Raw genomic sequence first — 27,468 nt, 5'->3', positions numbered from 1 at the left:
GAGGATCATAATACTGTACAATAGAACGGAGGAGATATTGTCTTAAAGGGCCCATATTACACTATTTAAAGGGCCCATATTACTCTATTTAAATGGCCCATGTTACACTATTTAAAGGGCCCATATTACACTATTTAAAGGGCCCATATTACTCTGTTTAAAGGGCCCATATTACTCTGTTTTCTGATCTGTTCTAATGTTTCCTCATCACAAACAGACCTGGAGTTGTGTTTTTTGTTTCATTCACACATGTTTAACACACAAACCCTGCAGATTTAGGCTGAGTTCTTCTCTCAAACTGAAAACACTCTATTCCACCTTGTGATGTCATCGTGTGGTGATACAGGAAGTGCTCCACTGTGTATAAACCTTTGGAGATAGTGGATATGTAAGATTCTAATTGATTAATTAAAACAGGAAAAAACAAAGAAGTACAAGAAAATTTACTTTTGGGAATATAAAATTTGCCAAATATAATAATTAAATGAATTGCTTTTTTTCAGTCCAAGTTCTTATCATGCACACAAAAAATGATATGCTCAATTTTTAGTAAAAAGCCAGGGTCAGTATGGTCTTTTATACATTTTAAGCAGTAATAGTGCATTTCCAAAAATTCTATTCTTTACAAAAAGTGCAATGAGGGTAAATTAGTGTTTAAACTCCATGCAGCTTCATTAGAATCATTTGGATGATTTCAGTTGGAATTGCCAATCTCTACAATAAAAAGGAGCTGTTAACGTGAAAACTACCACTTGATGACATCACAAGTTGGAACAGAGCATTTTGAGCTTTGGAGACGGAGACAGACTAATAATAAAGTGTGACTTAAACATGTGTGAATGAAACAAAACACAACTCCAGGTCTGTTTTTGAGGAGGAAACAGCATTAGAACATGGATTAAAGCTACAAAAGTCATATAGAAAATCAAAACTCTCTTATATATTTTGCTAAACTTTTTGAGTGACAGAAACAGAGATGACAGAGGAGAGAAAGAATAAAGTGATACTGAGAAAGAAAGAGGAGGCGAGGAGGAGGAGGAGCGACGGAGAGGGGAGAGAGAGGAACAGTTTGTACGGAGCAGTTCTCAGAAAGACCCTGCTCTAGTCAGAGTCTGAACCCAATGCTCCTCCACCACGCGACCATATAAGGCACTACTATCAGCCCAGGTCACATGGCACATCTGCGGCCAATCAGAGCGCGGCGCTGGGGATCCTGGGGCTGAATGGAGAAGCGATGCACTTCCTGAAACAACAACAACAAGAAAAGATTTATGACTAAACTAGGACTGAACTAGAACTAGACCAGGGCTGAACCAGGACTGGACCAGGACTAGACCAGGACTAGATCAGGACTAGACCAGGACTAAACCAGGAATGAACCAGGACTAGACTAAGGACTGAACATGAACTAAATCAGCACTGAACCAGGACAAAAACTAAACTAAACTAAAGCAGGGCTGAACCATTGGGCTAAACAAAACACGGAGAGGAGGAGGGAGAGAGGAAGAGGAGGAAAAGGAGGAGGAGGAGGGGGGTTCACTCTGTCCCAGTTGGACCGGGTCCAGGTCTGAGTTCACAGAGTCTGTTCCTCTTTATTTAAACAGAACAAGAACAGAGCGTAAACAAGAGAGACAAGGACTAAAGCAGGACTAAAGCAGGACTAAAGCAGGACTAAACCAGGACTAAACCAGGACTAAACCAGGACTAAAGTAGGACTAAACCAGGACTAAAGTAGGACTAAAGCAGGACTAAACCAGGACTAAAGTAGGACTAAAGCAGGACTAAACCAGGACTAAAGCAGGACTAAAGCAGGACTAAACCAGGACTAAAGTAGGACTAAAGTAGGACTAAACCAGGACTAAAGCAGGACTAAACCAGGACTAAACCAGGACTAAAGTAGGACTAAAGTAGGACTAAACCAGGACTAAACCAGAACCAGACCCGGGTCTACAGGGGGGCAAAAAGGTGCATTGCAACCTCAGTTAAAATGTTTGCACCGTCATCTCAGGCATCTAAAATAATGTCACTTAATGGAAACTCATGATGTTTGTACCCCTTTGACTCTAATGTACTCTCTGCACCCGGACCAGGACTAAACCAGGACTGAACCAGGACTGAACCAGGTCCAGATTGTGGGTGTGTCCCAGGCCTCAGCAGCTGCAGACTGAACATATTTAAAACATGTTACATAAGTGTGATTTATGGCTCCATGTACCGGTCCTTTGAGTTCCAAGGATAGTCCTGGTTTAGTTTTGATTTAGTCCTGGAATAGTCCTGGTTTAGTCCTGGTCCATTCCTTGCTTGGACCTGGTGCATTGTGGGGCTGCAGATGATTGACAGCTCATACAGTGCAGTTATGTAATGTTTGTGTGAGTTTCAGGAAATGGAGACAGAGTTTAACAGAACTGCAGCCAAAAGTCCACGTGGACTAAATCAGGACTAAATCAGGACTAAAGCAGGACTAAATCAGGACTAAATTAGGACTAAAGCAGGACTAAACCAGGACTAAATCAGGACTAAAGCAGGACTAAAGCAGGACTAAACCAGGACTAAATCAGGACTAAACTCAAACTAAAGCAGGACTAAAGCAGGACTAAACCAGAACTAAACCAGAACTAAAGCAGGACTAAACCAGGACTAAACCAGAACTAAAGCAGGACTAAAGCAGGACTAAACCAGAACTAAACCAGAACTAAAGCAGGACTAAACCAGGACTAAACCAGAACTAAAGCAGGACTAAAGCAGGACTAAAGCAGGACTAAACCAGGACTAAACCAGAACTAAACCAGAACTAAAGCAGGACTAAACCAGGACTAAACCAGAACTAAACCAGAACTAAAGCAGGACTAAACCAGAACTAAACCAGGACTAAACCAGGACTAAACCAGAACTAAACCAGAACTAAAGCAGGACTAAATCAGGACTAAACCAGGACTAAACTCAAACTAAAGCAGGACTAAAGCAGGACTGAAGCAGGACTAAAGCAGGAGTAAGCCAGGACTAAACTGGGACTAAACCAGGACTAAACTCAAACTAAAGCAGGACTAAAGAAAGTATAAAAAAGTATATTTTAAAAGAGAAACGCTTGGTACTTTAGGGGTGAAAACTGAGCCTACTGTGACACAGGGAGAACATGCAAAGCCTCCACGTGATCCGGGAATCGAACCGAGGACCTTATAATAGAGTTATTAGTAGTATTCTGTCTTGATCTGACTGTGGCCTGTAGTAAGTTTATTTAAATCCAGTTGAATCACAGGACGATCATTGGTCTGACAAAAATACAATAGAATCTGGATCATGTAAACAGGCTAAAGTAACCTCAAACTCAGACTCAAGTGAAGTCTGAGTTTTGAGTCATGTTGCTGTTCTGCAGACGAGGACGTCGCACGTGTTGGGCTCAGAGTTTGTTTACTGCGGCTCCCTGGCTCTGCTCCTGTGTGTGTGTGTGTGTGTGTGTGTGTGTGTGAGGCCGTGCACGTGTGTGTGCGTGTACCTGCGGCGTGTGCGTGTGCAGAGTAAAGTCTATTTTTATCCCGAGTTTGGACTGTCAGGACTGTGTTTACTGTGGGCAGACCGGTTCAAACAGGAGGCACTGCACTGTCATGTATTTAGACCTGAGAAAGAGAGGGAGGAGGAGAGGGAGGAGAGAGGGAGAGAGGAGAGAGGGAGAGAGAGGAGAGAGGGAGAGGGGGATGGAGAGAGAGTGGGAGGAGAGAGAGGAGAGAGGGAGAGGGGTATGGAGAGAGAGTGGGAGGAGAGAGGGAGGAGAGAGGGAGAGAGGGAGGAGAGAGGGAGAAGGAGAGGGAGGAGAGGGGGGGAGAGAAGGAGTAGAGGGAGAGAGGGAGAGGGGGATGGAGAGAGAGTGGGAGGAGAGAGAGGAGAGAGGGAGGAGAGAGAGGAGAGAGGGAGGAGAGAGGGGGAGAGAGGGAGAGGAGAGAGGGGTATGGAGAGAGAGTGGGAGGAGAGAGGGAGAGAGGGAGGAGAGAAGGAGAGGGGGAGGTGGAGGAGGGGGAGAGAGGGAGAGGAGGCACTGCACTGTCATGTATTTAGACCTGAGAAGAGAGGAAGAGAGGAGAGACGGAGAGGGAGAGAGTGGAGGAGAGAGGGAGAGAGGAGAGAGGAGAGAGGAGAGAGGGAGAGAGGAGAGAGTAGAGAGGGAGAGAGGGAAGAGTCACTGCATTGTCATGTATTTAGACCTGAGAGAGAGAGAGGGAGAGAGAGAGAGGGAGAGATGGGAAGAAGGGATGAGGGAGGCAGGAAAAGAGAGAGAGGGAGAACGAGGGAGTGAGAGAGGGAAGGGGGAAGGGGAGGATGGTGGTGTAAAAAGAGTACGAGGGGAGAGTCAGTCCAACATGAAACCAGTGCTTAAGAATAACATGAACCTGTTTGCGTCATTCTCTCAGAGCCTACAGTGCAGTACAGTGAGATCACGGCCGCAAAGAGTCTTGCCCAATGACACAACAGTATAACAATATGTGTCCTCAGACCTGGGATCAAACCAACAAACCTCCCGTTCTTGCTGCTGTACCGTCTGAGCCACTCAAAGCTCCTGAGCTGAAAAACACTGATCATGTAAGCACATCCAGAAATTAAGAGTAAGGTTTGTGGAGATGCGAGCCTGCGCACAGTGAGGACATGTGTTTTATGTTTTTTCAGTGCAATAAAATGAAAAAATAAATGAAAATGATTTTTTTTTTTTGGCTAAAATTATTCATAATGTGGCTTTAATATTGAAGTTATTTTTGTTTGTGATGAGTTGTTTTGTCAAATGGCCTAGAACAGTTGGAGTCCATCCAGATCAGTTCTGGTTTAAATCTGGACTCTCACGTCCTGGTTTAGTCCTGGTTTAGTCCTGGTTTAGTCCTGGTTTAGTCCTGGTTTAGTCCTGGTTTAGTCCTGGTTTAGTTTAGTCCTGGTTAAATCCAGATCTGAGCCGGTCTTGCTGTTGTGAGCCCTTTTAGAGACTTCCAAGAAACGCCAGGAATAGAACCCTCAACCACAACATCCACTGACTCTGCACAATAAAACATCCCCCATGTGTGCTGAGAGAGCAGCACTGAACCAGGACTAAACCAGGACTGAACCAGGACTAAACACCAGTACTAAACTAGGGCTCTAACAGGTCTCTTTTATACTAGTATCACAATCAATTAATATAGCCTAGATGTAAACTTACTGTAGTAGTACTTGTAGTAGTAGTAACAGCCTAAAAGCAGAGCCTGGCATGTGTGGGGCTTTGGCGACCTCTGTTGGATCTTTTTCTAACTACATCGTCAAACAATAATATTTACAGAGAGATCAGGAGTCTAACCCACAACCTCCTGGTGAGAGGGAGGGGTGCGAGGGAGAGAGGGGGAGGAGTAGGGGGTAAATCCCTCCCTGTAACTAAATCAAAGTACTTTTCCCATCACTGTTTATAAAGTATAAATATGATAACTACAAATAAAGTACATGACTCGTTTTAGTTTGGATGATACTGACGTCTAAAATAATCCCATAAAAGCCTGTGCTCACCCTGTCCCCGTCTGTCCACAAATAAAAAGAATGTTATCATCAATATTTTTCAGTTTCACCTTCAAAATTAGAAGTGTTAGATGCCCTCCCTGTGTGTCAGATGTCCTCCCTGTGTGTCAGATGTCCTCCCTGTGTCTCCATGGGGTCTTATTAGGAGGACACCATACAGGTGTTCAGTTTAACTAAAAGAGTATAGAGCCAAAGCAGCTGTAAATAACAACTGAAGGGCGCACACGGCAGAGGGACCATTCAGCTGTACAGTCTGTGCCAACGCAGCTGCTACAAATACTTAATAATAAAGACATGAATTTTGTAAACAGAAACAGTGACTTTTCCTTTAAATGTTTTACTGTATAGCAGCAGGGGACAGCAGGGGGCAGCAGAGAGGCTGCAGGGGGCAGCAGAGAGGCTGGAGCCGCTGCTGGAGCCGCTAGAGGCCGGTACTTCCGTGTCTGCTGTGCGGCTGTTAGCTCCGTGCGCCTTTAGTGTCTGTGTGAGTGCTTTAGCGGAGCCTTAAAGCGGACAGAGCACACTGAAACATGGCACAAGTGAAGCTGAAGGAGGAGCCGGAGCCATGGGAGTCAAAGGAGCCGGACAACAGGTGAGTTTAGAGTATAAACCTAAGGACGCTCTCAGCACACAAGTCTGCGCCCAGCGGACTGCATACATCACACTACTACACAAAAACACTGCAGGGACACACTGGAGGACACGAGAACACACGAGACCGGGACAGAGCGGGACAGAGCTGGGGGCAGAGGGAAGCTCTGGTGTTGATGGCTCGATTTGAGGAAACAAGGATTGGGCCTGCATGCTGCGCATGCGCACGCGCACTTTGCTCTTAGAACATAATCAGACTCTGAGGAAGTAGAATAGACCGAACATACTCCAAGAAAGTACTCAAGTAAGAGGAACTGTATGCACATAATATCTGATCTAGGACGGACTCAAAAATGAAACCAAATCATATCTGAAGGAGCTGCAAGAAACACAAACGTTCAGATCATTTCAAGTCACTTTAGAGTCACTCAGAGGGAAGAGGAACACAACTTTTACTCAAGTAAAAGTGCTGTTACACTGTACTATATATTACTCAAGTAAGAGTACTGTTATATATTACTCATATATTACTGAAGTAGAAATAAAAGTATGACATCTGAGAAAAGTAGTTTCTTCAAAGTTACTTGAGTAAATGTGATTGAGTACTCCTCTGACACTGACCTCTCTTTGTGTTTTGTTGCAGAGTTTCCCGTGAGCTCAAAGAGGAGCTGGACCACAGAGGTTAGTAACGATTAATCGCTTAAATGTCCTGCACCTGATTTTTCCCCATGTGTTTGGGTTAAATGTGTCCTCCCTCAGTACACTTATATTATATAAGTCAGCTGTGTTCTGTCTGCATGTAATTATAGCTTGATTTATTGTCAGAGAATCAGGAAGTGCTCATTAGTATGCTAGTTGTTCGCATTAGCATCACAGCAAAACTCTGGTCTCTAAAAGTTGTGAAAAGTGCTTATAAATTCATCATGGAAAATAAAACTGGAAAACAAAGTGTGTACATCACAGTGGGTGTGTACTGAGGATGGAGAAAACAGGAGTTGATTGGCAAAATGTCTTGAAATAAGTGAATTAAGATTGCTAAAACATGCATGAATCACTCCAAAAACAACTTCAGAGGGTCAATGAGAAGAAACGACTAAAACATGGTTAAAAGCCCTGAAAAGTTCAGTTTGCAGAACAGGTAACGGGTAACTGATTTAACAACAGTAATAGTTAAAGATGTTCCGGTGCCATCTAGTTGGTTGGTTCCTCACAGTTTCTCTCTGTCTGACCCTGCAGGTGACCAGACCCAAACTGCACTGATCCAAGTTAAAGAAGAACCAGAAGAAATAAAAATCCCACAGGAGAGAAACTCGGAAAGTCCAATCCTACATGTCATTGTCAAGAGTGAAGATGAGGATGAGGAGGAAGAGGCACAGTCCCATGGAGACGATGAAGAGGACAGAGAGGATAAAGAGGCCACGGGTTTAGAATCAGAGAGTGAACAACATTCCTCTGGCACGGACGACTCGGAGGACTGGAAACCTGAACGCCCCACACACACTAAGCCCACGAAACAGCTGCAGGAGCCGGCTCACAGGGACAATGGAGCAGGAGGCAAACTTCACAAATGCGCTCAGTGTGGGAAGGAGTTCGACACCCGCACAAAACTCAAAGTGCACGAAAAGAATCATGGCACTGAACGGCCTTTCCACTGTCCCTTCTGCGAAAGAGGGTTCAAGAAGAACGGCGCTCTGAGAACTCACATGAGGATCCACACAGGAGAAAAACCATTCAGGTGTTCGGTTTGCGCAAAGGATTTTCAGTACGGGATCACGCTCAAGGCACACATGAGGGCACACACCGGAGAGAAGCCATTCACCTGCTCAGTTTGTGCCATGGGTTTTACCACAGAGTACCTCCTCAAAGTCCACATGCGGGCGCACACGGGAGGGGAGACTTTTGGGTGTCCAGTTTGCGCTAAAGATTTCATCACAGAGAATCGTCTGAAGCGCCACATGACCATTCACACTAAAAACAGACCTTTTGGGTGTTCAGTGTGTGGGGAGAGCTTCTCCACGAGCAGCCGCCTGCGCACTCACACCAGGGTCCACACGGGGGAGCTGCTGTTCACCTGCGCCATCTGCGACAAAGACTTTGCTCGCAAAAGCTTCCTGAAAAAACACATGAGGTCTCATACGGGCGAGAGACCTTTCAGCTGTTCAGTCTGTAAAAAGAGCTTTGCTCATAAGTACAATCTCCAGAGACACAAATGCTCCAGACCGACGCTCCCAGACCAAGAGCAGGGACCAGTGTGACCAATGTGACAGTACACATGTTTATGTGCACGACCAGTCAAATGTTTGGACACGCCTCCTTATTCATTGTTGTTTTTTGTTTGCTTACTACTTTATACAGTTTATATACGTTCATAAGACATCAAATATATGACGTAAGATACACTGCCTGGCCAAAAAAAAGTCACCACCTGGATTTAACTAAACAAATATGTTGGTGTTGCTGCAGTTGTTCAGGTCTAGGTTCAGCAACAGTCTGTGCTCAAAGAATGAGGTCAGCTGACACCTGAATATACTGAATGACCAGGTTATTCCATCAATGGAGTTGTTCTTCCCTGATGACACGGGCATATTCCAAGATGACAATGCCAGGATTCATCAGGCTCAAATTGTGACAGAGTGGTTCAGGAGCATGAGACATCATTTTCACACATGGATTGTCCACCACAGAGTCCAGACCTTAACCCCATTTAGAATCTTTGGGATGTTCTGAAGAAGCTTTGTGCAGCGTCAGACTCCACCATCATCAATGCAACATCTGGAAAAAAATCTTGTGACATTGCAGAAGCAAAATCAAAACAATGCCACAGCGAACGCAAGCTGTAATCAAAGCTAAAGGCGGAACAACCAAATATTAGAGTGTGTGACCTTTTTTTGGTGGTGACTTCTTTTTGGCCGGGCAGTGTATGAAGTAAGATATATGGATTTATGTAGTGAAGAAACAAAGTGAAATAACTCAACTATATATTTTCTATTCTGCTGTAAACCCTTGTCCATCTCTGTGAGCTTCATGATGACGTCTCCTGACAGGGTTTTCACTTCACAGCTGAGCCGCAGGGTCAAGAAGTGGCAAGAGTTCAAACCAGTGAACAAAGCAAAGGGTAAAGGTGATTTTAAAAAAAAGTCAACTCTAATAAGTTTAGATTTATTTTGAGTAGATTTGTGTTTGCTGCATCCACATGTGTCACTCATCGATGCTTCAGTGAGACTCTTCAGTGTAAATAATCATGAAAAAGTCCAAACATGTGACAGGTCGTGTTTATAAAATGCACTGAACCAGATCAGATTATATGTCCGAGACTACCAATGTGTCATAATAAAGGTGCACTGTGTAACTTTTCGAGTGAAAGGTGCACCACCTGATTTTCTCCAAAGAGATGCTGTTTGTCTGAAATGTTGTGCAGTATAAGATTACACTAACACTGTCTAACTCCACCAGGCCAAGTTACAGGTCAGATCTTCATTCCTGGTGAAGCAGTATCTCCATGGAGACGAGCAGGAGTTAAAACACCAGAAAAGTTACAAGTCAGGTCTGTGGAGAGTTAAGCATCCTCACTGAAAGGGTGTATGTTTTTCTAGAATTTTTACTGCAATTAAAACGCCTATAGCTGAATAAATGCCTTTGTATTTCATGGTATTGTTCTAATAGAAAATGTGTCCTCTGCATTTGACCCATTCTTCAGTGCCTCTGGGTTACATTCTTCAGGAGCAGTGCAGTGCCCGGGGTCCAATCTCCAGATCAGAGCCAGGTTTGGTCAGGAGCCCCACTTAAACACCACCCAAGAGTCGAATCCAGGACCCTCTGGCTGTGAGGCGACAGAAGCAGCCACTGTGCCACCACATCAACTGAAACCAGCACTGCTCTGGCAATATGATAAATATACAAGTTATTACAATTCAGCTACTTTCATAACAGTTTTCATAAGACCATTAAAGGCCCATATTCTCTAATCTGTTGTAATGTTGTTTCCTCATCACAAACAGACCTGGAGTTGTGTTTTGTTTCATTCACACATGTTTAACACACAAACCCTGCAGATTTAGGGGAGGAGGGCAATGTGAGGCTCTTCTGTTTTAATGTTAATTTTATGATGATTATTTGTGATTATTTATGTTTTGAGTTGTGTGATTTTAGTGTCTTTCTTATTCTGCAAAGCACTTTGAATTATTTTGTGTAAGAATTGTGCGGTACAAATAAACTTGCCTCGTCTCGATCCTCCAGGGGGCGGTAATGCTGCCAACTGTGTAGAATCCATAGAAGAAGTAGAGGCGCGTCTACCGTGTGCGCATGCGCGGCGTGGACTGTTCTCCACAGAGCCATGCGCGTGAGAAAAGAGCCTTAACTCGGACAGAAAGAGCCGTTAACATAAGAGGACATGAGTCTGAAGGAGGAGCCGGAGCTGTGGGGCGTGGAACGGGACACGGGGTGAGTTTAGAGCCGCTCCAGCACTGCACCGGGACAGAGCGCCACTGTGCCGCCAGGATTAGGGCCTTTAACCGGGGACTGGAGCCAGCGCTGTGAGGCTCTGGAGCTCCGGGTCACACTGTGGAGGGTTTATGCTCTTGTCGCTCAGAAAGGCGCGTGTATGCAGCGGTAGTTTTGCAGAAAAGGCGCGTGGACGCACGTGAGGGTTGGGTTGTGAGTTGGAGCATGCGCACTCACTGTAAACAACTCCAGGAGCGTCACACCTGAGACTGAAATCTGAGCTGATTAAACTCATCCAAGACTCACACACTTTTCAGAACACGTTTGTACAGGTGTAAACTGCACGATGTTCTGAATAAACACAGGATATTTCGTTCTTTGTAGATGACATTCTGTAGCTCAAGTTTTATTTACACACGCCTTTGTCTAAGGACAGGGGGCGCTGTGGGGCACTTCTGCGCGTTTCCTTTGAACGTTGGTCAATCTACTTGTCTTTTACTCGCCAATGTCTGTTTCACTGTTTGATTTTGTGTATTAGTGTTGTCATGATACATTTCAACCTCAGTATTGATTAGCATGAATATAGAGTCGTGGCAAGTGGCAAGGCAAGTTTATTTGTATAACACAACTCAAAGTGCTTTACAGAATAAGAAAGACACTAAAATCACACAAATCAAAACATAATCACAAATAATCATCATAAAGTTAATATTAAAACAGAAGAGGCAGAATAAAAACCTTTCACTCACATGCACAGATAAACAGAACTGTTTTGAGCCTGGATTTAAACATTGTCAAAGTAGAGGCCTGTGTCACATCTTCAGGAAGAATGTTCCAGGTTTTAACTGCAGAAAACTAAAACACTGATTCCCCATGTTTAGTCCTGGTTCAGTCCTGGTTCAGTCCTGGTTCAGTCCTCCTCATGTGAGATGGTTCATGTGGCTCATGTGGGAGATGTTCTTTGGTGCTGGTCCATGGAGAGACTTGTTCACACAGAGCTGCTTTAAAGTCTATTCTCTGAGCCACAGGAGCCAGAGACCTGAGCCACAGGACACATGTGTGAAGTACTTCCTGGTTCTAGTCAGGACCTGAGCAGCAGTGTTCTGGATGTTCTGTTCTGTCTTAAGGCTCGTTTGGAGAGGCCAGTGAGCAGGCCGTTACAGTAGTCTAACCTACTGGAGACAAATGCATGGATAAGTCTCTCTAAGTCTGGCTTTGACAGTATACTTTTGATTTTTGCTGCAGATGTTATCGATTTAATGTGGCTGTTAAAGTTTAAGCCTGAGTCCATTATTACCTCTAGATTTTTAGCCTGATTTGAAGGTTTTAGAGAGACTGAAGGTGACTGCTGACACTTTCTCTATGTTTCTGTGGCCAAAGATGATGACTTGAGTCTTGTCTGAGTATGGCTGGAGAAAGTTGTTGGGCATCCACACACTGATCTGTTGGACGCAAGTTGGATGGAGTGAGTGTGACGTCACCCACAGTGTTTGGCTCCAGTCAAATGAAGCTCATCGAGGCTAGCAAAGCAAATAGGTGTGAATTTAGAGCCAAGTTCCTCTTCCCGGCTGCACCGCTGGTTTAGCACGCAACAGGCGCTTAGCAACACTGTCAATGAAACAAGTTAAGACCGACGGGAGCGACCTCGGGCGACACATTGATCTGTTACCAATGTTCATGTCATAATTTACGGACACGATAGCAAAATAAAACCCCAGGATCATGTAGGCTCACTGCAGCAGTTACAGAGAGAGGGACCATGTTTTTTTAATGTAAAGTGAATTGGAGCCAGAGTCGATGGAGCTAGATGCACGCCCATGATCACTTCCTATTTGGAATGCGGCAGCTAGTAGGTTAGCTATGTCCATTTATATATACAGTCTATGGTAATCCTTCAGTGGTCCAGGTAGGTTCCATAGTGGTCCATGGGTGTATACAGTGGTCCCTCGTTTATTGCGGGGGTTATGTGCCAAAAAGAACCCGTAATAGGTGAATTCCACAAGTAGAAAGCTTTATTTTTTATTTTCTCACATTTCTCTGTTGTTTAAACACTCTCAAAGTTCAAACCTTCGTAGATTTTAATTAATAAGCACAGTATTATAGAATGAAACCAAATACTATACTGTACTGTAAATAAAAATGACAGCTTTTAGAAATACTGTAAAAAATTTAACTTTAATGATCAACCTGCGAGGTTGGACACATCAGAAATGATTAATAGTGTATTTCACAGTTCCTCTGACCGTGCCTCTTCGTCGTTTTTAACCTGTATCTCTCTGTGTTCTGTTCCAGTGAGGCCCAAGAGCAGAAAGTCGACCTACACAACACAGGTAAGAAGTGGACTATACAACACATAACAACACACACATAACCAGTGCTGCTGAATACATGGACTAAAAATATATATTCTGAGTATTAATTTAGAGTAACTGTATTCTGGTACAGTTACTTTCATTTGGTCATATTACTTTTTAAAAATGAAAGGAATACATCGGAGTACTTCATCATGCAGTTTTAGCTTTGAATTGCATAGTATTAGTGAGATAAAAAGAATGTGCACTCTTCTGGAGAGTGTAGGTGCAGTTTTCCCTTCTCTAATTAGACATAGGTCAATAAATTAAAGCATAACAAATAAAAATAAAGTTGTTTGTAAGAATCTGTCATGTTTTTTCTTTAATATAATGCAGTTTTGTATAAAAGTATTCAGACACTATTCCCGTGGATCAGAGAATACATAACAAAATATATTTCACTGCAGGTGTACAGTATTCTGTAACTAAAAACTGTTGAAACCAGGAGTTGCATACGCTTTTTCTCACTGTCTCATATGAAATCAGACACAACTTTTCCTGTTTTAGGTCAGTTAAGATTAACAAAATTATTTCCATTTGCTAAATGACAGAATAATGAAAGAAGGATGTTTTTTAGGCAATTTTTCCATTACTTTCTTCAAAGTCAGAAGTCATTAGTTTTTTTGTACTATTGCCTTTAAACTGTGTGACTTGGGTCAAACGTTTTGGATTTTCTTCCTTAAGCTTCTTAGGCAGGAATTTTAGCCCATTCCTCTTGACAGAACTGGTGTAACTGAGTTTGTGGCTGCCTCTCACACATGTCTTTTCAGGTCTGTTCATACATGTTCAGCAGGATAGAGATCAGGGCTGTGTGATGAACGCTCCAAAACATTGACTTTGTTATCCTTAAGCCACTTCGTAATCAGTTTAACTGTGTGCTTCTGGTTATTATCCATTTGAAGACCCATTTGTGCCCAAGCTTTAACTTCCTGGCTGATGTCTGAGATGTTGCTTCAGTATTTCCACATCATCTTGTTCTTTCCTCATGATGTCATCTATTTGGTGAAGTGCACCAGTCCAGACCTGCAGCAAAACAACTCCACAACATGATGCTGCCACCCCCCTATTTCACAGTTGGGATGGTGTTTTCACTCTCCCCTGTTTTCCTCCAATCGTAATTATCCTCATTAAGTTCGAACAGTTCAACTTTCATTTTGTCAAACCACAGAACTTGTTTGCAAATGCACACAGGGGCAAAGATCTTATTTTTTGCAAACTGTAATCAGACTTTTTATGTTTCTTTTGGAGTAAAGTCTTCTTCCTGCAGAGTGTCCTTTCAGCCCCTGTCAGTACAGTCCTTGTTTCAGTGTGGATAATGTCACACTCTTATCAGCTTCAGCAGCATCTTCACAAGGCCTTTTGCTTTTGTTCTTGTGATGATCTGCACATTCAGACCAAAGCACGTTTATCTCTGGGACACAGAATCTTACTGTATGTAAAATTTTGACTTTGAAGAAAGTTATGAAAAATTGTCTAAACAAATCCATCTCTCATTATTCTAGCATTTAGCAAATAGATGTAATTTTGGTAAACCTAAAATGAGAAAAGTTTAGTCTGATTTCATGTCAGACAGTGAGAAAAAAAACATATGTGTCTTTTTATATAAACTTCTGGTTTTACCTGTACATTTTGAAAGTATTCTTCCATCACTGGACATAAGACCTGTTTGTATTGGATTTGCATTTTTGGGGAAAAGTGTCATTTAGATTGTCCTGACATGCATAGAGCCCGGGATTGTGTCATCACACCTCAGAATATTCAGTGAGCCTAGTGTTAAACCAATGGAGATTTTAAGATGCTACTTCTTAGCTTTAGCATTGATTCAAATGTGTCTGACACTAGTCTAGGTTCATCTGCTCTTCCATTCATTTATTTCAATAGATTTGTTCCAGACCAAGGTTTAGTTTGTTTTCATACGCCTCAGAGGGTCACGTGATTTTGCTGTGACTTGTCCGGTCAGCTCATTTAAACAGGTTTTGGTGCTGTTTTCCTACCGGTGGAGGCAGGACGACAGCGCTGACTTCTTAAGGACAGTATCCCAGGTCAGAGAGGGTAAAAATGACCCTTGTTCCGGTGTGTTCTGACACTAGAGTGACACGTATTTACCAGCAGAGATCCAGCAGTTCATCAGGCTTTTCCACCGCGTTTTCGTTTACTGTGTAACATTGTTTTGGCAAATGTATCTCTATGGAAGGTTTTCACTACTGACACAAAGAGGGTGAATTTCCATGGTAACGGCAGTTTTGTGATGTTCCATCCCAAACACTATCACAATTACATTTAAATGTTTAACTAAACATTTGGAGACGACTTTGGCAGAATATCATCTGATGAAATAAAACAAAATTCCAACTAAAGGTTGAAGAATGACATTTAAGTACGTGTTTGTACAGATCCACACCACAGGGGTCGCAGACTTTGCCATTTTGATGTGATCGTGATGTTGTGATCAGAATGTTGGAGATGTTCTGAATGGAGTCCACTGATCAAAATGTTCAGGATTTGTAACAAAAATCAACTCCGTCTTTAAATGTTTATTCAGAGAAAAATATTTGACTAGTTTCTAAACTGTAGGAAATCTTAAAGTGATTTTTGGATGTAATAAATCTGAATAACGACTGCAGTCCTTGAACGCCTCTTCGGCCCTGCCCCACCTCGCTCTGTCCTGTTCATGTTTACTTTGCTGTGGGAAAAGGGGGTGGGGTCTCGTAATTGACACAGAAACACTTTATCTGCCATAAAGTAAAACCAGTAGAGCAGTGTGTGTGTGGTGTGTGTGTGTGTGTGTGTGTGTGTTCATTGTTGATACTTTCCTGTGACACCACAAATCATCTGTTGTATTTTCTACCAAGTCAGCTGGTCAGAAGGTGAGCAAACTGTGTAAAGCTCAAATTAAAGTCTTAGACCATCAAACAAAGTAGTGCTTACAGTTAGCATCACCCCCCAGGGATGTTGGTGACGTCAGCAGTTATTGAAGGTCTGTGCAAATAATTTGAATCATCAATGATCAGTGTGGGTCTTTTTAATGGAGAAGAGTTCGTAGCATTTAACCAATCAGAGCCATGTGCCCAGGTGCCCACACAAACGGCATGGCCCCGCCCACATTTCCCTCTTTGCGCCGACAACTGCCCGGGAAAGACTGCAGCGAACGTTTTGGAGCCGAGGAGACGGTGCTCCTCGTGGAGCAGGTGAAAGCACGACAGAAAACCATTTACGGCGACAGCAACATGCCCCCCAAGATCTCCCAGGTCAGAGTCAGATGTGTGTGTGTGTCTGTGTATCGGGGTGTGTCTGTATCTGTGTGTGGGTGTGTATCTGCGTGTGTATCTGTGTGTCTGTGTGTCTGTGTATCTGTGTGTGTATGTGTCTGTCTGTGTGTGTGTCTGTATGCGGGGGTGTGTATGTGTGTGTCTGTAGGGGTGTGTGTGTGTATGTATGTGTGTGTGTGTATATGTGTGTCTGTATGTATCTGTGTGTAGAAAGTGTAAACTTTTGATTGGTAGTGTGTACATGTTACAGATCTACAGATACACATCTGTGTGTGAGGCACATGTCTGACACCCCTCTCTCCTCAGGTGAAGCTCGCCTGGGAGGAGATCTCTGCTCTGGTCTCCTCATTTTCAGGCGTCGTCCGAACCCCGACCCAGTGCAGAAAACGCTACAACGACCTGAGGAGACGAACCAAGAAGTCCACCAGTGTCAGGAGGAAGGAATACATGACCCGAACGCCCGTCACAGAGCCCCCCGCCCCGACTGAGACCCCACCCCTCACCCCCACCCTCCCCAGAGACAGACCCACTGCCCCCACCCTCCCCATCCTCTGCTTGGAGAGAGTGGAGGGCTTCGGGGGACCTCAGAAGGGAGTTTCATGTAAGCATCTTTATAACACTTACTGAATGATGAAAATGAATCCAAAGCTGTTGTCATTGATTCCGAATAAACTGTTGTAATTCACTCTTTTTGCAGCAGAGGGAGATAAAGACCCAGACCCCGACTGTACGCCCCACCTCCCGCAGGAGCACCACCTCTTCCTCCAGCTTCAGAAGAGGCGCTTCGACATGGTGGAGCAAGAGCTGCAGGGACTGAGACGCACCACCAGGAGGCTCTCTAACACTGTGGAACAACTGTTGCTGCCTCTAAACCAGATCGCCTCGGCTCTGCAGCGCCTGGCGGACTCAATGTGCCCCGACACACACCTGTCACCTTCACCTGCCTCTCGCAGAGGCTCCACACGAGGCCGGCCTCGACTAAAGAGGGGGCGGAAGAGTCAGTGCTAACACACAGTCTGGTCCTGTGTGCACCTCCACTTCCTCTGAACTGAACCTCATACAGAGCGGACTCAAATATAGTCCAGAATGTACAACTGTAGACTTGAACGTGTTGGAGCGACCCTGGACTGACCTAAAGCTGTAGTAATTCAGACTTAGACTTTGGAAACCGTGGAGCTGAAGTGGCCTTTACATTTATAAACTCATGTTAACATTTCCATTTTTTTTTTTTTTCACCCTTTGGGACAAGAATCTGGTCATTTTTTATTCTTGATCCTGACGTATACATATATTTACCCCATGGCAGTTTTTCAATATTAAATGATGACATCACCAGCTTTTGGAAGCTCAAAATGAGGCCTGTCACGATGAGCACTATATGGACTTAACGTTCAGTTTGTGAAAGCTGGAACAAGAGATTTTATTTTAACTGGAATAATGGGGAGATTTTCTGCTATTTTTGTATGTAATATGGGAAGATTTGAGCTGTAGAGGGACAATAAAGTCACTTCTGTGGTTATTGCTTCATTCTGTGTATTTGTTACAGCTCAGGCTTTTGGATCATACTCTTTTAAAAAATGGTTTAGTGGTCCCTCGTTTATCGCGGGGGTCACGTTCTAAAAATAACCCGCAACAGGTGAAATCCGTGAAATATCAGCTTTATCTTTTCCAACTACTCTGTTTTTGTCTGTAAAACCCCTCACCACACACTTTATACACTTTTCTCACACAGGCATTAACATTTTCTCACATTTCTCTCTTGTTTAAACTCTCAAAGTTCAAACCTTCGTAGATTATATCCCTCTTCTCCTTTTTTTTTCATAGAGGCATTCTCACATTTCCCACATGTGTTTACTCTGGACACTGAGCAGTTTTGATAGTTTGATGTTCTAGTGCGCCCCCTACCTCAGCACATGTAGGTAGGGGGTGCTGTAAAGCAGTGGTCAGAGGAATTACAAGTATTTGAGTAGAACTTCCACTTGAGTAAGAGTAAATGCTTAGCTGCTGGCTGCTCATTTTCAATGTTTATCTCAGACTGAAGATTATTTTGTACATGAACCCAGTCTAAACCTGTGCTCTAGGGATCAGTGATGTGCTCCATTTTGTAGAACCTAAAATAAGATTAATTTTTATCCCTAGTCGCTTTATACTCCAACAGTTCTTTTTTGAGGTACCTACAGCTCTGTGTCTCCTGAGCGATCACACTTAACTATAGAGAAGGTCTCACCGGTGGTCATCTGGACACCGTTTTTACAATCAAGACCTTTTGGTTCCATCCAGAGAAGAGATCGATCGATTGGGCTGGTTGGAGATTTAAAGCCGATACGCTAAAAAGTGCAAATATCGAAATATCAGCCTATCGCTAATCCAGAAATCGTTTTCACTTAACCGTGATTGGTTAAATCCACTGTCACACACTCAGAGATGGACCAATGGGAGTAGTGGGTGGGGTCAGGCAGTGAGCATAAATGTGCCTGAGCATAAATGTGCCTTAAACGGAGAATCACCATGACGATATCTGACGGATCTGATCTAGGGTCCAACACATTATGGATTTATGTTTTTATTGTTTGTTGTAAAAAAAAAAAATCTGGTTCTTGAAAGCATTCTGTAAAAGTAACATTTATCGACTTTCTTAAAAAAACAAAAAACAAAACAAAAAAAACACCCCTTTTGTAAGTATCTTTTATGAACTGCCTTTTTAAATACATAAATGCAAATCTGTGTTTCTCTTATGATCTGTTTCGCTGTTCACTATAACTTCACAAACCTCGTAGTATCGTTGCTGATCTTGAGCGTTTTGATGGATCGGATATCGGTTCAGTTGATATTTGATTTTGGTCTATAAATTGGTGAAATAAAATGACTTACTGGCTAATTTTGGTCGTAATATTGAACTAACATAGCAAAAGACGAAATTAAATCTGTCAACTGGACAAACCGTTGTAGGAGTGAAGACGTTTCGCTGCTCATACAAACCGCTTCTTCTTCGTGTTTAGTGTTTAGTTCCTCTTTAGAAGGTCACTGAGTAAAAAACTGTAGCTCATTCGGTTTGTGTTCTGTCTCCTGCAGGTGTCCAGAGCTCAGAAGACCAAGGTCCAGATCTTCTCAACGTCAAAGAAGAACCAGAGGAAGTGAACATCGAACAGGCGCCGCTACAAGAAGACCCATTTATCTGTGTCACTGTGAAAGATGAGGAAGAGGAGGAGGGGAGACAAGAGGAGGACAGTGACGAAGCTCCAAGTTTAGAAGAACACTCAGAAAGCGAAGAAAACTACGAGAACTCCTCTGATACTGATGACTCTGAAGACTGGACAGCTGAAAGTCCCAAAAACAAAACTCACAAATGCTCTGACTGCGGGAAGGCGTTTGCTTCTGTCCAAGGTTTAAAGAGACATCTACAGATCCACACGGGACAGAAACCTTTCAGCTGTTCAGTTTGTGCTGTGGAGTTTAACCAAAAAGCCGATCTAAAGAAACACATGAGGACTCACACTGGGGAGAGACCCTTCAGGTGTCCAGTCTGCGGAAAGGGGTTTTCACAGAAATGTAACATGCACAGACACATGAAGACCCACACGCGGCAGAAACCTTTCAGCTGTTCTGTTTGCGAGGAGGCGTTTGAATCAGAGAGTCATTTAGAACGCCATGTTGTGATTCACGCCGGCAAGAAACCATTCAAATGTCCGTTCTGTTTGAAGGGATTCCCCAAAAATGCGTTGCTCAAAATCCATCTTCGGAATCACACTGGAGAGAAGCCATACCAGTGCTCAGTTTGTGCCAAATCTTTTGCCAAAACCGGAGTTCTAAAGGAGCACATGAAAACTCACACTATACAGAAAAGATATGAATGTTCAAACTGCGACCAAGTTTTTACCTCAAAGATGACGCTTAAGAAACATGAAAAAAGCCACAAAAATGAGAAACCGCCGACCTGTCCTTTCTGTCCCATGACTTTCCAAACCAGGATCAATCTAAAGAAACACATACGGACTCATGGGGACAGACCTTACAGCTGTTCACTTTGCAGTAGTAGTTTTCAGTATCCAGATCTCCTCAGGAAGCACATGGACTCTCATGCATTTCGCTGCTGGGTTTGTAAAAAGGCGTTTCCGGATGCTTCGAGTTTGGAGCAGCACATGAAGAGCGGAAGTCACGTCACAGAGGAAGCCGTTATGTGTTCAAAATGTGGAATCCGATTTAACACCAAAGACACTTATGACCAGCATCTGTGTCGCAAGAAAGAGACTGCAGCTCAGGCGTCCTCTCCAAATATGTCTGTCACGTCCTCAGTCCAACCAAAAACACTCCAGACTCCGCTGAACCTGGTCCAAATCCTTGTGAACCCTCAGACCGGAACAGCCGTGTTTTTGACTCAACCCAAGCAATAAGTGTGAACGACTTGAGACTTCTTAAAAGTCATATATTATGTGTAACTGACTCTTGTTGTAATGCTGTTTCCTCCTCAAAAACACATGGAGTTGTGTTTTGTTTCATTCACACATGTTTGAGTATTTCCTTATTATTAGTCTGTATCATCTCCAAAGCTCAAAATGCTCTGTTCCACCTTGTGATGTCATGAAGTGGTAGTTTCAATACCTATTTTTACCTTTAATTCAGTAGAGATTGACAATTCCAAGGCTGAAATCATGCAAATGGTTCTAGTGTAGCTGTGTGTAGTTTGTGTTGTGAAGCTCTGATTTGAAAGAATAAAAAGTGTGACTATGATTTATGAGAAACAGAAAAGGAGACCGGGCAGTAGATTCACTTTTGTGTGAAAATAGGTGCATTCAACAGGCAGGGGCGGCGCCCGATATTTTTGGTTGTTATGGGGGGGGGCTAAATTCTTCATTATGGGTGCTCACTTAACATGTTTATGTAGAGCACATGTGTCAAACTCAAGGCCCGTGGGCCAAATGTGGCCCTCCACAAAACTTTATGTGGCCCTCAACAGAGTAAATTAAAAGCTATAATGGTCTTAAAATGTCATTTTATCAGACGATACAGTTACACAGCCATATTTTTACATCTAGCCAAATGCATATGGAATATTTGTAACATGAGTAAATAACAAATACAGAAACAGTTAATTAACAAGTTAAAAAAAAGTAGATTTATTTTACATCTGGCCCTTTGAGGGCTGCCCTTTTGCTGATGTGGCCCTCAGTGACACTCCTGATGTAGAGCCTTCTATGGACACAAGCGCAGCCCCTCCCCCTACCATGTTTGAGTCCCTGTTTTAAACAAGTTTAAATGTAGTGAGCCCTTGTAGTGATGTATAAACCCTAATATGTAACTTTTTTTATTGTAGCCTCATTTGAACACTCTGTAGTTGCCATTTGAACATTTTTAGTCGAGGTTGAATGTGCTATGAAAATGGGGCAAAAATCTTTGGAGAAGCTATGGGAAAACATTGGCCATTCTAGAGGAGGCGAGGGCCCCCTCCAGCCCCTCCTCCTGGCACCGCCCCTGTCTACAAGCAGGACTAAACTGTAGGGTTTCATTCCATTTTTTTCTTGTTTGGTCAAAACTCACTGCAGTTTACAAACATTAGATTCAGTTTGATGCCCTTAAAAACACAAGTCAAATGACTGGGTGTGGGCAAAAGTTTATTGTGAGAGACATGGGAATTTTCTTATTCTCCCTTTTTATTTTCATTCTGCTTTCTGATTGAATAATCGTCTTAAGAACCAAAGGACTAAATTATAACCCAACTTGGCCATTATGTGCCACGATTTTATTGTTAAAGTGGAACAAAATTCACTTTTTCCACCATATATTAAGAAGTGTGACCATTTACAATCAACTGTTCTTAGTCATTTTTTTTGGCTACCTAATCTGGGTAAAATTTGCAGCTTTGAGGTCAAAAACATCTAAATCTAAGTGTGTGCTGCCTCTAGTGCCTCTGCAATTTCCAATAGTTGGTGACACCACAGCTGAGTGTTTCTGACACAAACACCCGTCTGCAGGGGCGGAGTCTGAAGTGTGGATACCTGTTAGACCAATCACACAGTTCCTTATACCTCCAGACCCCGCCCCTCCTGCCCACTCCCTCTCCCCTGAAGTCCTCCAGACCCCACCATAGCATGGGCGGAGGTGAGGAGTTTAGTCCCGCCTTAAGAGTAAATGAGCGTTCTTCTTCTGAACAGTAAAAGCTCCATTTGGTTTGAACATGTTTACATCACATCTGGGAACACAGATATTTGATGGGCAGAAATAAAAATACCATTATATATTAACATGTTTGTTGCGAAAATGTAATTTCAAAGAATAAAAAGTTTAAGTATGAACTTTATTTGTTGATCCTGAGCACGGACTGTAAATAAGACGTTTATGAGGAGCATAAACGTCTTATTCTTCTCACAAGACATTTATGAGAAGCATCTGATGATTATGACAGACTTCATTCCATTTCTTTATTGTTTGGTCAATGTATAACTCACTGCAGTTTACAAACATTAGATTCAGCATGATGCCCATAAAAACATTTTCAGAATCGACCTTAACAGACAATCAAACACAAGTCAAATGAGTGTGGGCAAAAAAAAGAGTCCTCCACACTCCTCCCCTCGCTCTTCTCTTTACTCCTCCACACTCCTCCCCCTTCATACTTGTGACTTTAAACATCATTGTTTGAGGTTCAATGACACACTGGTGGCATTTTCAATTTCATTTCTTAACATTATTATTTCTGAGGTGTGCCTTGAAGTAGACTAGAGTTGTTCACAGTACCACTGCAGACTTTTTGTCACTTCTAAATAAACATTCCTTGTGTAAAAGAACTTAAATTGTCATCTGTGCTTCAAAATCGGCAACATTATCTCCTCCCCTTATCTCCAAATACAAAAAACAAAAACAACGAGGAGCCGTGTGTTATGCAGTTTTAAGTTGTTTAATGAGCTGTTACCATGGCTACAAACTGAAATGTCTCAATGTGAAAAGCCTGTACACTGTCTGTAAATGTCCCAGTTACTTCCATAGACTGTATTTATAAATTAACTCTGGTTCCAATTCAATTTAGATTGAAAAAAGGCTGTCAGACTCATTTTGGTCTTAAATGTTCGTATTAACCCTCTACATGATCCTGGGGTTTTTATTTCACTTTTGTGTCTGTAAATCAAGACATGAACATTAATAACAGACAAATCAGGCGCCTTTTTCCCCGAGGTCGCTCCTGCTGGTGTTAGCAACAAGTTGAAGCCAAACCAGCAGTGCAGCCTCGCTCTGGATTGGCTCGTTGGTTGCTATGATACTCGTGGTCAGAATCCCAAATATGGAACTGGCTCCACATTGGCCCCTAAAGCAGCTTGATGATCATTTGGAGCCAAACGTTGTGGGTGACGTTATGCTCCTTAGTCCACTTCTTTACACAGACTATGATTACTGAGTTTAGTGTTTAGTGTTTTAAATGAAGCTAGTCCCTACATTTTAGTCAGAACAGCATTTGTTTACCTGTTGCTATGGTGATGTCATGGCGATGGCAGCAGAGCAGTGATATAAATGTGATTTAACTTGCTGGACTACTTTTGTGTGACGCAATATTAATTATTCTAATAATCACAAAAAGCTTGGTATTGTTTCACATATGTTCCCATTAATATTCTCTTAAAAAATCTTTTTGAATTATGAAAAGACAAGTACTGTATTTTCTATAAATTGCAAATTCTTTCATAGTTTGTCCTGGGGTGTGACTTATATTCATATGGTGAGTCTTATACTCTAGAGCGACATATAGTCTAGAAAATACTGTAGCTTGATTTATCTCACTGCTGCCTCTGTTCATAATTGCAGTCTTTGCTTTATAAAGAGTTTTCTCTAGAGCAGTTCTTACATGTGGCCCTTACATTTACTTCCTCTCGGAGAGAACAAAGATGCAAAGGTTGAGGATTGTCATCATGTTTTATTACCTTTTACAAATGGTTTAAAATCACAATTAGGTTCAAGACTCAAACGATTCTAATGATTTATTTCCATAATGGTGCAGCTTCCATGTGTTGCAAAAGAAAATTTCAATTCTGTCACTGGAGAAAAGTTTTAGAGTGAAGACATTTGGACACTCATCCAGGAGGCTTCTTCAGTTCAGGTCAGATTATTTCTTCAGTTCTAGTCAGATTATTTCTTTAGTTCTGGTCAGATTACTGCTGGACACTGCCTTATATCAGTAAAACAAAAGCTCTTCACTGTAAAACTCTTGTAAAGTGACAGATAGATTTTTTCTTGTGGTCTTTATTTCCCCTGGTTCATCATGTCATGGGCTGCGTGGTGGCAGTTACTTTTGAGCAGGTCGTACTTTTCTCCCCCAGTTTTCACAAAGTCTCCCACAGTCCGAGTCCCACTGAATGACTCAGTCTCCTTCACCTGGAAACACCAAATCAAGGTAAGAGATTAAAATCACAATACAACAAATCAAAACATAAATAATAATCATAAATGAACATTAGAAGACAAGAGGCAGAATAAAACCCTTTCAGTCATATACAAAGATTTAAACATTGTCAAAAGTAGAGGCCTGTCTCATCTTCAGGAAGACTGTTCCAGGTTTTATCTGCAGAAACACTGCTCACACCTTCTCTATGTTTCTGTGGGACAAAGATGATTACTTCAGTCTTGTCTGAGTTTAGCAGGAGAAAGTTGTTTCACATCCACACACTGATCAACACTGAGAGTTTGCCTGCATCAGTGTTCAGGCGGATGTCATTCGTCACCTTGATAAGAGCAGTCTCAGTGCTGTGGTGGGTCTAAAACCTGACTGGAAAATATCAAAGGAGTTGTTAATAAGTTGTTGGTAAACTACTTTTTCAAGGACTTTGTCTAAAAATGGCAGATTCGAGATTGGTCGGTAATTGTTCAGTATTGTGGCATCAAGACTGCTCTTCTTTAGGAGAGGCTTGATAACTGCAGCTTTCAAAGCTCTTGGGAATGTTCCGGATTGAAATGACATGTTAACTATGTGAGTGAGTGAGTAACACATGGAGACAGCATGTAGATGAGCTCAGATTGAGGACGATCTTTTGGACAGTTTTGTCAGTTACAGGAGCAAAGTGAGGATATTAGGATCGCAGGATTTCAGATGACGTCACAACAGTCTAAAGGACAGTCAGGTTTAATACAGATGGAGCATGAATTTACTTTTTATTTCAACAAAAAGCACAATGTAATCAATAGGGGAGATTGGCCCTTGCCCCCATCTGGAGGCATCTTTGACATGATCATGTTCTACAATCTGAAAACCACCAATGTTCTAATTTAAAGTGTTGTTTTTGGCAAAAAAAAAAAAAAAAAAGTTACAACCCCACCACCCCGCTGTGGGTGGTGGGGTTGTGAAAGGGGAAGACTTTGTCCACGGGCAATGTGATCCCAAAGGGCGTGCGCTCTTTGGGGCGGGTCAGCCTCTCTGCAGACCACCCGTGTTGTAGAGAGATCTCAGACCACCAGGGGGCATATCTGAAACACAGACAGGACATAGACATTTATTCATTAATGTTTGAGTAATCTTTATTATTATCTCCAAAGCTCTGTCTCCAAAGCTCAAAATACTCTGTTTCACCTGATGTCATGAAGTGGTAGTTTTCAAATTAACAACTACTTTTTACCTTTCCCTGAAAATTTCAGGTCTGAAATGATCCAAATGATTCTAGTGAAGGTGTATGGAGTTTAAAAACACAGTGGAACACTTCCTGTATTACCACATGATGACATCACAAGGTGGAACAGGGTGTTTTCAGTTTGAGAGAAGAACTAGTAATAGTTGTAGTTTGCGCTGTCATTTTATAGGCATGTTCTCAGAGTACATCCAGCCAACCACCACACAGAGAGAAGTAGCACTAAGCATGTGATGTGAGTTTGTGTACACGTCTACTGCAAATACTATTACTACTACTGTGCGTAAGTAAAATACTAATTTATTGTTCTGAATTCAGTCATGGGTGATAAATTAAAGGAAGACGAGTACAAACATTTGAACTCAACCTTTGGCAAAGGTATTATTGATCTATTTGATGACATCCAACTGGTCTGAACTTATCCTAATGAAGTGTGTGTTTTATAGGAACAAGATCAGTTTTTATACTTGTCACTGTTTTGTTTTGTTTTGTTTTTTTTTATCCCACTATTGTTTCATTTTACTAAGTGTATATGGGCCTATAACATATAATTCTTGCACATCGGCCCTTTATATAGTTTTAATAAAATTCAGGCAATGGTGTAATATGGCGTAGTGCAGTGAAGTGCCAAACTATTCTAATGTTTTATTTGATGTGTTTTATATTGGATGATATTGATTAGTGTGTACTCTGACGTGGAGCTGCACTGGACACTTTACTGCTTTGACTAAACTGCCGATTGCTTTGCCTTTAGTGTTTTAAAGGTGCCATCCTTGTTAAATAAATTAGCTAAACTTATTTCCAGCCTCTCCAGTTTATTCTGGTCCCTGCATTTACTGAATACTACACTTCTATGCACAGACTCACCATAGACTTCTATACACAGACTCACCATAGACTTCTATGCACAGACTCACCATAGACTTCTATGCACAGACTCACCATAGACTTCTATGCACAGACTCACCATAGACTTCTATGCACAGACTCACCATAGACTTCTATGCACAGACTCACCATAGACTTCTATGCACAGACTCACCATAGACTTCTATGCACAGACTCACCATAGACTTCTATGCACAGACTCACCATAGACTTCTATGCACAGACTCACCATAGACTTCTATGCACAGACTATGACTGAGACCCAACGCAGAGAGGATGAATAACGGTGTGACCTCAGAAAGCTCTTATCTCAAACAGAGCACATGGGGCTTTAGTTTAATGAAGTTTCAAGTGTTGGAGCTGCGTTTAGTCCTTAAGGACGCTTGTCTTTACGCTCCGCGCGCCACAGGGCTATGTATCCCTCCGTCGCTCCTTGCGCTCTCAGGGAGGGCATCTGTACCTCTCACACACGCCCACAGCCTCCTCCTTCGACCTTTCAGACCTCCGCGTGCACGTGTCCATATGCGTAAACAGGCCCCCCACGCATGTCACAGACAAAAAAACACAGGGATAAAACTCTGAAACGCCATGAGACAACAGCGACCTCTGTCTGCAGAGATGAACTGCCTCAACACGACGTCAACACAAATGTAACACAACTGAGTCTGACATGTTCTCATTGACAGTAAGAGATGAGTCGTTGCTCTCACTTTTCTGTTTGTGTTTATTTGTAATAAAGCCTTTGAGGCGCAGTGGAGGGGCCCCTCTTTGCCCTCTGTCCCGCCTCTGTCCCGCCTCATTATC

General features: G+C 42.6%; 2 protein-coding genes across 5 annotated transcripts; both read left to right on the top strand.

Annotated features, from left to right (window-relative positions):
• Positions 1 to 5,898: 5,898 nt before the first annotated feature.
• LOC117383557 (gastrula zinc finger protein xLCGF3.1-like) lies at positions 5,899 to 10,077 on the top strand. 3 transcript variants are annotated; one of them, XR_008649005.1, is made up of 5 exons: positions 5,899 to 6,115; positions 6,758 to 6,795; positions 7,351 to 9,229; positions 9,568 to 9,658; positions 9,812 to 10,077. XR_008649005.1 is itself a non-coding variant. In XM_033980758.2 (3 exons), the coding sequence occupies exons 1-3, from the start codon at positions 6,054 to 6,056 to the stop codon at positions 8,367 to 8,369; spliced, it is 1,119 nt and encodes a 372-aa protein (XP_033836649.1). In that variant the 5' UTR covers positions 5,908 to 6,053; the 3' UTR covers positions 8,370 to 10,077. The 3 variants fall into 3 exon arrangements, 1 of the variants encoding a protein (XP_033836649.1); XR_008649004.1 differs by lacking the exon at positions 9,812 to 10,077 and adding an exon at positions 9,778 to 9,794 and having other exon boundaries at positions 5,929 to 6,115; positions 7,351 to 9,658; XM_033980758.2 differs by having other exon boundaries at positions 5,908 to 6,115; positions 7,351 to 10,077.
• Positions 10,078 to 10,378: 301 nt separating this feature from the next.
• On the top strand, positions 10,379 to 20,606 carry LOC129456928 (gastrula zinc finger protein XlCGF57.1-like). Of its 2 annotated transcripts, XM_055227989.1 has the most exons (5): positions 10,379 to 10,554; positions 12,847 to 12,884; positions 15,978 to 16,153; positions 16,481 to 16,775; positions 16,872 to 17,700. In XM_055227989.1, the coding sequence occupies exons 1-5, from the start codon at positions 10,505 to 10,507 to the stop codon at positions 17,180 to 17,182; spliced, it is 870 nt and encodes a 289-aa protein (XP_055083964.1). In that variant the 5' UTR covers positions 10,379 to 10,504; the 3' UTR covers positions 17,183 to 17,700. The 2 variants fall into 2 exon arrangements, with proteins under 2 accessions (XP_055083964.1, XP_055083963.1); XM_055227988.1 differs by lacking the exons at positions 15,978 to 16,153; positions 16,481 to 16,775; positions 16,872 to 17,700 and adding an exon at positions 19,247 to 20,606.
• Positions 20,607 to 27,468: the final 6,862 nt, after the last annotated feature.

This window comes from Periophthalmus magnuspinnatus, chromosome 16, assembly GCF_009829125.3.
Source record: "Periophthalmus magnuspinnatus isolate fPerMag1 chromosome 16, fPerMag1.2.pri, whole genome shotgun sequence".
Lineage (NCBI taxonomy): Eukaryota > Metazoa > Chordata > Actinopteri > Gobiiformes > Gobiidae > Periophthalmus > Periophthalmus magnuspinnatus.
Note: the sequence above shows the minus strand (reverse complement) of the source record. Positions and strands in the feature narration are given on the sequence as shown.